Source organism: Bactrocera latifrons, unplaced genomic scaffold (genome assembly GCF_001853355.1).
Source record: "Bactrocera latifrons isolate USDA-ARS-PBARC rearing strain unplaced genomic scaffold, ASM185335v1 scaffold_319, whole genome shotgun sequence".
Classification (NCBI taxonomy): domain Eukaryota; kingdom Metazoa; phylum Arthropoda; class Insecta; order Diptera; family Tephritidae; genus Bactrocera; species Bactrocera latifrons.
In genome coordinates this window covers 4,055-14,195 of record NW_017536841.1, presented here as the reverse complement: position 1 = coordinate 14,195, position 10,141 = coordinate 4,055, and the positions used below count along the sequence as shown (strand labels likewise).

Sequence of the window (10,141 nt, the reverse complement as noted above, 5' to 3'; positions counted from 1 at the left end):
CTGCTTGCAAACAAAAATCTTCGCCGATCACTACGTCAATGTCCATTAATTTTGATTGTACCACCAAAAAATTTAAACAAAAATCTTGATTTTCRATACTTATATCAATACTAAGTTCTCCAATTGGTTTAATATTATTACCTGCCGTACGTTCACCAAAACCTATTAAASAAATGTTTGTTTCTTTCAACACAGGTTCTCGTAGCGACTTGAAAACATTATCCGTAATTAAATTAAATTTACTTCCCGTGTCGAATAAGCAATAGTATTTCTTTCGATCGATAAACAGTTCCTTGTTCATAATGCTGCTTTTGGCCCACAACCGAGTATTACATTTCTCTTTTTTTTCAACTTGTGGGCAGTCTTTTGAAATATGCCCAAATTTTTTGCACTGGAAACACTTGGTGCCTTTAGCTTTGTCTTTGCACTCTGAGCTCTTGTGCCCTTTTATACCACAATTAAAACAAGTTATGGTTTCTTTGTTATTTTTTCGAATCGATTCATACACTTTTAGTTTTTCTTTAAATTGTTTTAAGTCTAATGCACCATATAACACTGTTTTATTTAAATTCAAATCACTTATACCATCGATGACGTATTGTATCAATGCATTGTTTTCAACGTTACCACGCATTGCTAATTGCTTCATACACAAAAAATATTCTTGAACACTTTCATCCTTTTTTATTTTTCTACAAGTAAGTTGTTTGTGTATCTGCGCACTGTTTACAATTGTTTTAAATTCTTCTTCTAAAGCCACTTTTAATTTTTGCCACGAAATGATTCCGCGTTCACTTTGAATAAACAGTTTAGCCAAACCTCGTAGAGATTTTTTGGCAAATATAAACTTTTAGAATTCGTCCCACCGCATTAAAGTAGAAGTTTCTTCGAATTCGCCTAACCACACTTCGACATCGATTTTATCACTTCCATCAAACCAACGAATAGAGTCTTCTATGTCACGAAAGTTCATTGAAGAACGAGACATTTGTGTTTTTTCTGTTTCTTCCCCTCTTTTGTACACTGTAGGTTTATCGTCGTTTCTGTCCGTCATATTTCTTGCAACACGTTTGCTTTCATCATTTCTGCTTTGTTCTTGCCGTTGTTGACATTCAAATGTGATGCTACTTGCGCCAGCGTCGTCAAAACTGCACATAACATCATCATCATCGTCGTTGTCATTTTCTTCGGCATCTTTGTCATCATCGCCATCTTCGTCGTCACATTCGATATCGTCGTTTTCTGCTGCTGCGCATAGCAACGTAGTTCTTTGTGTAGTGTCAAATTACTTACACTGCATATCAAACCTAATACGTTACAGATTTATAGCAAATCGACAGCTTTCAAACTGTTTTTCTATGTAGATCAATTTCTGTGTATAGCGCTCATCGTATTCGTCGAATTCAAAGCCAGTAAATTCCCGTAAGCGTTTTCGGTTTAGTCTACCTCCTTCTGTTTCGAAAATTAATTTGTGTAGGGCCGTTATACATTCCTTTCGGCTTGCTCTCAGTTTCTGACGAACAAATTCGAAATTCTGCAAACACGCCATGACTGTACACATTTATTGCATCACTTTTTAACGAAAACTTGAACTTTATGCTTCTTCTTTTCTTTTGGTTGAGCCTATGCTTCTTTATAATTTTAACACTTTTCACTTCGCAATGATTGAGTCTTATGCTTCTTTTCTCTTCTTTTGGTTGAGCCTAAACTTCNCCCTATCGGCCAGCTTATCAAGCTCTTCATACTCTCGCATTTCGGCCTCTTTCTTTTTCTGTCTGCAAATGCGTCTCGCTTCCCTCTTCAACTCTCGGTATCTATCCCAATGGCACCCAATGCCAAACCCTTGGAGGGCTTTACTATACTGACCTAGTACCATCTCCCCGACTTGGAATGTCTCACCCCCAGGTTAGCTGTTGTACTGTGTAATTTATGTTGCATGGTTTGGGCTGTTTTCAAGTGCACATGTACATTTGTAGTCAATTGCCCAAACCTGAGTAAATAGGTTTATTATATGTTTGTATGCTGCATATAAATGCATATATTTTTATGTGTTTATTTATGTACATATTATATATTTTGTACTACCTCATCATTGGCGAAGATAAGCCTGTTCAATATATTTGAATAGGTATATTGAATTATAAATTTGAATTTTTTCGTGGACATTAAGCTTATTTGGTGATTTTGGCAATGTAGAATAATTTGTGCATTTATAAGTCATATTATGTAAAGTTTTGGATTGTATGTTTCCTGAAATTTAGGTTTTGAATCTCTAAACAAGAGGCGTAAGCTTCTGGCAATGCTTGTGGTTTTTGGATGATTAACATCCTGGGGAGTTCATCGTGTACCCCCTGACGAAAACGTCAAGTGTCCTATTTCTATAGCTATCTATCAGGGCGCATATAGCTTCCTCTGAATGTATTTGGGAGAGAGCTGATAATTTATTCTAGCATATAATTGGTATACGCTCACATTTTTTACTTAAATTCGTAAATTCGTATTCTACAGTGCTAAGATCACGCTTGTCTGTGTAGTGTAAAGAGAGACAAGTTTTAATTTCCTCCCAGTCATCATTAAAAATATTGTAGGAAATTAAAATGGTTTCAGCAGGACCCCTGATATTGTTTCAAATGTGCTGCATGATGGCACGAAAAATTGGCTTTCCTTTGACTATCTCGTTGTCCTTTAAAATGGACTCCACACTCTGGATCCTTAAAATATATTGGACAGGATTTCCTTCAAAAACTCTAAATCCTTACACATTCTGATAGTCTTCTCATTTCAGTCAAATCTGCTTCCGTTGCTGGTGCAGAAAATAAGTGATTACTTACTAATTTGTGGGGACTAACCCCATTTTCTAACTCACTGGGGCGTCTTCTTCTCTTGTGCAGGCTTTTAATAGTGAATTTATTTGGTTTGTCTCGTGCAACACGGGAAGATTATTATTCTTATTCAATTATTTTTAGGGTTCTTTTTTTTTTGCACAGACTTTTTATATTTTTGATAAAAATCACTTAGTTGATGAAGAGCTACTTGAATTTTCGTATTCAACTGAAACCGATTGATTTATCGAATTCGGCTTTTTAGATTATAATTTCGCTTATATATTTAGCTACAATATTGTCTTATAGGTAACATATTTTTGCATACATACGGCTTAAAGATAATACAAAATGTACTTTTGCTTACATTGCTAAATTTACATTTTTCGTTTATAGTTTCTATTTACTTATTTATTTTGTCTCTAACTTCTGTTCGCAATAACTGCGTGATTGCTAACAGTGCTAACTTACATCCTCGGGGTATGAAGATTGCGAAACATAATAAGGCATACCAAGCCTCTCCAAAGAAATTTGAAATTCCACTGAATAATTCACGGCGACGTCTTCATTGCCAAGACGATCGATCGATTTGTATGAGCGCAAGTATCCCGGAACTTGCTTTGAATCTTCCAGTTCAAGTCAAAAACATTGGCATTTTTGGTAGCTAACATTGCGCGCACACTTAAGGAGTAGTAGTTACGATAATTTGGCTAAGGTCCGAACATTCGTGATGAGTTCATTTTTCGTAAATTGATAAACGCGGGATGGAATTGATATCGAACCACCGGAACTATCAACTGAAATTGACCCATGTGACGATGTAAAATGTGTTCGGAAATGCCATTTTTGTTCGTATCCCTTAATTGATGTGGATATGTCGAAATGATCTTCGCGAAAAGGGTGCGAACTTTTCATTCCAGTGATTAACTTGTTCCGGCAATTGTAATTGCTGGCTTACTTCTCCAAAACTTGCACATACCGTACCATTAACAGTACGCAATCAAATAAAGTTAAACCGCGTACATTAATCAATAGCAACCGAAGGTGGAAACAATCGTCGTTTTTCGGCGGGATTGTATAAATTCGTCGAAAGGAATTAGTTGAGAACACACGTGGAAGTCAAACTTCGGGTTGGCCTTGCTTTCTACTCAACTATTTCTACGACGATGCATTCCATGTATAATATTATTAAGGTATTTCCGAATAGAGCAATCATCTAGCAAACGGATCAATGACGAAACTTGAGGAAAAACTCGTAAATGTTAATTTTATTGCTGGCGGTGCTTCGACTGTCTGTACTGTATTCTCTGGGTTGAGATACACTCTTTGGCCATTCTCCAAATTAACTCCGAGACGCACAACGTGGATAGTGTTTCGTGCATATATTGTCAGACATACAAACCGAAATGGGTTTGTAGTGTCCGCAAGGTCCATGAACCATATTGGTTTGTGCCACTTCGTATAATCCTGGATCTTTCTCTGCATCAGGAATTTCCGCAGAAATGATTTCATCAATTTGATCTGGTGTAACCACCATACAAAGAAGAATGTGTGCGTGCGACAAACCGCTCTTTTGCCACTCAACAGAGTACATCTAGCTTCTAACAGCACCACATATATCTTGCTTCCAGATAAAGTCCATCAAACATTGTGACTGTTGTTTGCAAAAAAGTCGTGCTGTGGCATCGCACGTATGTCATCGTAATCTGGGAGTACTTCTTGTCTTGCCTCGCCCGACCGAGATAGGGCGACCTCTTCGTGCCTTCGCAGCAGTTTTCAATCTGCAATTGATCTCTTTGCGTGAAACACACATAAAGTTTTCACTAAATAATTTTTCTTTTGAATAGCAGGAATAAAAAAGCAAGCGACCGAAGTTGAACGATTAAAATAATTTACAAATCAAAATATTGAAAAAAAAATTGTATAGAAAAAAGTTACTTTTTTTTTAATTATCTAGTTTGCAAACCTTCCTCGCTCCACAACGAACATCCTCTGAAAATTTCATCAAGATTGGTGCAGTGTCACTAACAAACAAACATTCTTTGGGGTGTATTGGAAAAAGAAAATGGCTGTTTTTAGGGGTTTTTCGGAAATTATTCGAATTTTTCTTGCCATAAAAACCATCCTTCAACCTCAACAAATATTTAAAAAAAAAAGAATTGGAAAAATTGGTCCAGGCGATGTTGAGTTATGCGTTTACCAACACACTTTGCGGTTCATTTTTATATATAAGATAGGACTAGCTGACCCGCAGTCGTTGTCCTGCGTGAAATTATGTGTTTTGAAATGAAAAGAAAGTTAAATTTATCATTTCTTTTTCGGTGTACAGAGAACATGGTTTTCCAGCTCGTGAGCAGGCCACGTATATCTGCCTGTGTGAAAAACATAGCATTTCCAAATTTGTGCCACACACTTTTCGACTATCCTCGTGTTCTGTTGATTGTCACCTCAAATGCAATTTTCACTGGAAAAGGAGTACGTTTGAACTGGCATATCGTTAGAACTCAAAGGAATTTGTAGAATCAAGCATTCTGCCTCCTTGTATCGATAACTGCGTCGCAATCAGTCGGGTTCCATTACACAGTTTCGGCGCATGAAGATTCCGAAACATAATAATGACAGATCGAAATTTGAGACGCAAATGATGCCAAAGTTTTTTAGAAGTTTCACTGGATAAATCACGGCGACGTCTTCATTGTCAAGATGATCGATCGATTTGTATTAGCGCAAGTTTCCCGTAATTCGACTTTGAATCCTCCAGTTTTAGTCAACAGCATGGGTTTTTTTCGGCAGCAATTCATGATGAGTTCATCTTTCATGAATTGATAAACGGCAAATGGAATTGATATCAAAGCACGGGAAGTATCAACCGGAGTTGACCCATTTGCAATTCTTAGCGAATACGATATAAAATGTCTTCGGCAATGTCATTTTTCTTGGTATCTCATAATTGACGCGGGTTTGAGGGCTGGTATGTCAAAATGATCATCGCGAGAAGTGTGCGACCTTCATTGCAATCGAAGTAGAACACAACGTACTATTCACAGTACCCTCTGACTCAAATAAAGTTGAACCGCGTACATTAATCAATAGCAACCGATTGTAGAAACAATCATCGTTTTTGCGTGGATTGTGTTAATTCGTGCTAATGCATTAGTTGAAAACACACCTGGCCTTGCTTTCTGCGTAACTATATAATATCAAGGCATTTAGATATAGAGCAATGTTCTCGCAAACGGATCACTGACGAAAGTTGAGAAGAAACTCGTCAATGTTATTTTTGTTGCTGGAGAGGCACATCAGTCGGAAAACATTCATGAATTACAAAAGTAAATATCTTACAAAGCACTTTATTGCGGTTCACGTATCGATCGTATCGTTCAAGACCAATAACCGCTATGTTGCTTCCTTTGATGACTGCATCTTTCTCTGTCTGCATCAGGAATTTCCGCAGAAGTGGCAGAAGAGATTTCATCAATTTGACCTGGTGGATCCACCATCCACCACCCAAAGAAGAATGTTTACGTCCGGCAAACCTCTAACCTCTACCACTCTGGAGAGTACATCTAGCCTCTAACAGTACCACATATATCTTGCTTCAAGATAAAGTCCTTCAAACGTCGTAACTGTTATTTCAAAAGTCGTGCTGTGACATCGTGACGATCGCTTGCTGATTGTACGCCATACATAATTCTTGAAACACACATAAAGTTTTCTCTGAATAATTTTCAATAATTTACCCTTTTAATAGCAGGAATAAAAAAGCAAGCGACCGAAATTGAAAGATTCAAATAATTTACAAATCAAAATATGGAAAACAAAGCAAACAAAAATTGAGAAAAAATTTTATGGAAAAAAGTTACTTTTTGGAATTGTCCAATTTTCCAATTTTTCTCACGAAAAGCATACAATTTTTTTTTATTTCCAAACCTTTCCCGATCCACAGAGAACAACCTCTGAAAATTTCATCAAGGTTGGTGTAGCCATTCTCTTAGCCTTACTAACCAACAAATATTCATTTGTTTGTATGGGAAAAAGAAAGGGCTGTTTTAGGGGGTTTGAACCTCAACGAACATTTAGAAAAAAGAATAGACCAAATTGGTGCAGGCGCTTAGCAACACATTTTGAGATTCAAGATGATTTCTCTACTGGGTATTAGAAACCTGCCGTTTGCTCTATAATGCAGTTTGAACAAGAAGTTTTGTTTGTTTTTATTTCAGCAGTATGGCAGTGCTGATTGTATTGGAAACTGTTAGAACAGAATAGCTGATTTTACATACGCAGAAATAATGTGTAAAAGAAACAGCTGACGTGCACTTTTTTCCCCCGCGAAAATTAATTATTTAATTTGTTATTGTTTAAAAATCCAAATCTTCGATTAAAACAATTGCTACCATTAATCCAAATCGATGTGAAACGTGTTGACAACATCAATGCCTCTCACGGCGCACGCACCCACGGATTACCACAGATTGGTTTGTTTGCAAAATGTCGCAATTGCGGAGTACACTTGGGTGTTGACCGCACTCAGTGACAGTAAACTGGTAAAAAAAGTTAAAATTAATAGTTAAAATATATGATCTATTAAAAGTGTGATCTCTTTCTACTCTATATATTTAATACCTCAAATTTGAGGATATGTTTTGAAACTAATAGCTCTGACGGACGACAGCGCTAAGTTGCCTTAGCGGGCTTAAGTTACATTTATTTGCGCATTTGACACATGTTAATGCAGGTTTGTATTGTACAAGCATTTCGCGCATTTAGCTAAAGTTACCAAAATTTAGATTTTTGCTATTGTAAATGGTGATTGACAGAAGGAAGAAGATAAAAACGTAAGCAAAAAATTTAAAGAAAGCGCTAAAGGTAAGCTGTTTTTATATTGCTAATTATGTTATGTGCCAGTATATTTATAAATTAATGGAGTGAACAAACAGAGAACGATGTGGGCAAATAGTGATGAAGTTGTGCTAATAGATTTGTGGCGGGAACGAGCCGGAGACTTGCGAAGGGCTAAACGTAATTTGCACAACTATGCCGACATATCTGTGCGTATCTGTAAAAATGGGGCACAAATTTACTGCAAAAGAGTACATGTTAAAATACGGAATCTTACACAAAAATATAGGTTCATATGTATCCACATAACATTGTTAACATTATTAACTTGTGTTAAATTACAGAGAGGAAAAGAAAAAAGTTGGGCCCCCGGGTATAGCCCATCGATGTGGAAACATTTTGATGCGGTCCATCAAATTATCGGACTGACAGCAGCCAATACTGCTGAAGTATACGAATCATTTACTGTGGTAAGCTGAGTTTTACACGTTTATTATTCAAATAATTTTTTCTTAAAACATATCGAATTCAACATTACTTTCGTTCCAGTCATCTATGGCTATAGGATCACCAGAACCAATGTCGCCAGAGCCAGAACCAATGTCGGCTGAACCGGTGTGTACGCCAGTAATTACATTGACGAGCTCGCCATTAATGTTGCCATTAGGTAGCTCGGCATCAGCAGCGGGTGCATCTACAAGTAAAAAGAGAAATTACATGGGCGAACTAATAAAAGTGGCAAAAGAACAAAACGAATTGATGAAGACGGTGGTGGAGGACGGATAAATATTGACTGAGAGAGTTGTTACTGCAATCGAAGAAGAAAGAAGTAATACAAAAGAGTTTATAGGTATTATGAAAAATAATTTAGAAAAATGTAAATATGTGATTGAAATTAGTTTAAATTGAATATTAATTTTATAAAAATGAATTTAAAAATTTCGAAAAAATGTAATAATAAAATGGATTTAAACTAAATATTAATTTTGGAAATGTATTGGAATACAAATATCTACTGCGGTAAGTAAAGTGTTTTGTACCATTTTGGAAACTCATTGCGATCGCTGTTGAATCATTTTCTCCTAATCTTGTTGTATGATTGGGTTGATGTCTTGTTGCATCTTCTGCTGCGTCTTGAATCCAAGCTGAAGGAGCTTCAACGTTCTCAATCTTTAGAAAATTGTGCAAAATGCAACACGCTCTAATTATAATACTAACATTTTTAGGAGATACTTGCAAGCCTCTTCCACTTTTACGGAAGCGCGATTTAAGCTGACTAAAAGCGACATTTGGACAGTCGGTAGTTATAGAGCCTTTCTACTGGAGATTGATTAGCCACAGGCTGAGTCGCCAATAAGAAGCACCGGCACCTTCAATTGCTTGGTTATTTTAGTAAAAAATACCAGCGTGCTCATGGAAATGTTTAAGAGAGCTCCTCTCAAATATATAGCAATCATTGCTTCGTCCTGTGGATCCTATGTTTATGTATGTAAACTTTGATCTGAAAGTAATAAAAAATGTTAACACATGTGTATGAAAATCAATGTAGTCACAAATTTACCTGTGATCGCAACTTGCCAACAAAATGACCGAATACCATCCTTTATAGTTATAATAATCTATGGCTTCGTCTTTTTTGGGTTGAACTTCGATATGGCAACCATCTTCAGCACCACAACATTGTGAAAATCCCACCATTTTGAACCCTTCTACAGTTCTTTTTAGTTCTTGTGGATGTGGGGGATATGCATTAAGCAATCCGCAAGACTATCGCAAACCGCATGGCAAAAATATAACACAATTTCGTCAGCAGTGCTGCGCCCAATGCCAAACAAACTAGCAACTGTTCTATATTCTGCTGCCGAACCCAATGAAAAGAGTGCAATAGCTACTCTTTTTACAAGTGGGATACAGCGCCGCATGTTGCTATCCATTTTACCGATAAATTTTACTTTTTCGCACAATTTTTTGAAAGCGCTTCTATCTACGCGAAAGTTTTCCTTGAACCTTGCTTCGTCCATAGCAGGGATATCGTGCTCCCAAAATTTACCACTTCGGTACTTGAAACACAATTTTTTTTATTTCAATCCCAAATTAAAATATTTATTTACTTACGAATTTCCAAACATTTCGTATGTGTGGCTGAGCGATTGTAATCCCAGCTCTTAAGCTTGCGTTACATTCAAGAATTGCTTTTACTTTCACTCTATTTTCTTTTAACTCATTTAGTAATAAACAGATTTTTTCGTTATATTCTTTTTGATTTTCTATGAATAACAAAATTGCCATTAATAATCTCCTCTTATTTATTTCTCTTATTTAATAAATAAACAAATTTCACAATCAGCTGTCTAAATGCACAAGTCTGCCGTCAGTCAGAATAAAATTTCAATTCACATTTGCGTTGCTTAAGGCGCATTAATTTTGCTCGTCTGTCAGGGCTATAACGCTAGAGACTGTTTAGTGAATAGTAACTAGTC

General features: G+C 36.5%; 1 protein-coding gene across 1 annotated transcript; it reads right to left on the bottom strand.

Annotated features, from left to right (window-relative positions):
* Positions 1–850: 850 nt before the first annotated feature.
* On the bottom strand, positions 851–8,950 carry LOC108970963 (skeletal aspartic acid-rich protein 1-like). The gene is made up of 4 exons (XM_018936706.1): positions 8,876–8,950; positions 8,702–8,831; positions 8,200–8,355; positions 851–1,248 (listed from the first exon to the last, which is right to left on the bottom strand). The coding sequence occupies exons 1-4, from the start codon at positions 8,948–8,950 to the stop codon at positions 851–853; spliced, it is 759 nt and encodes a 252-aa protein (XP_018792251.1).
* Between the last annotated feature and the right edge of the window lie 1,191 nt (positions 8,951–10,141).

Coding starts and splice junctions, on each gene's coding strand:
- LOC108970963 (XM_018936706.1), bottom strand. CDS start 8,950: ATGTCGCTTTTAGTCAGCTTAAATCGCGCTTCCGTAAAAGTGGAAGAG. Junction 8,832..8,875: donor AGTATCTCCTAAAAATGTTA/GTATTATAATTA, acceptor AATTTTCTAAAG/ATTGAGAACGTTGAAGCTCC. Junction 1,249..8,199: donor CATAGATGACTGGAACGAAA/GTAATGTTGAAT, acceptor TGCTATGCGCAG/CAGCAGAAAACGACGATATC.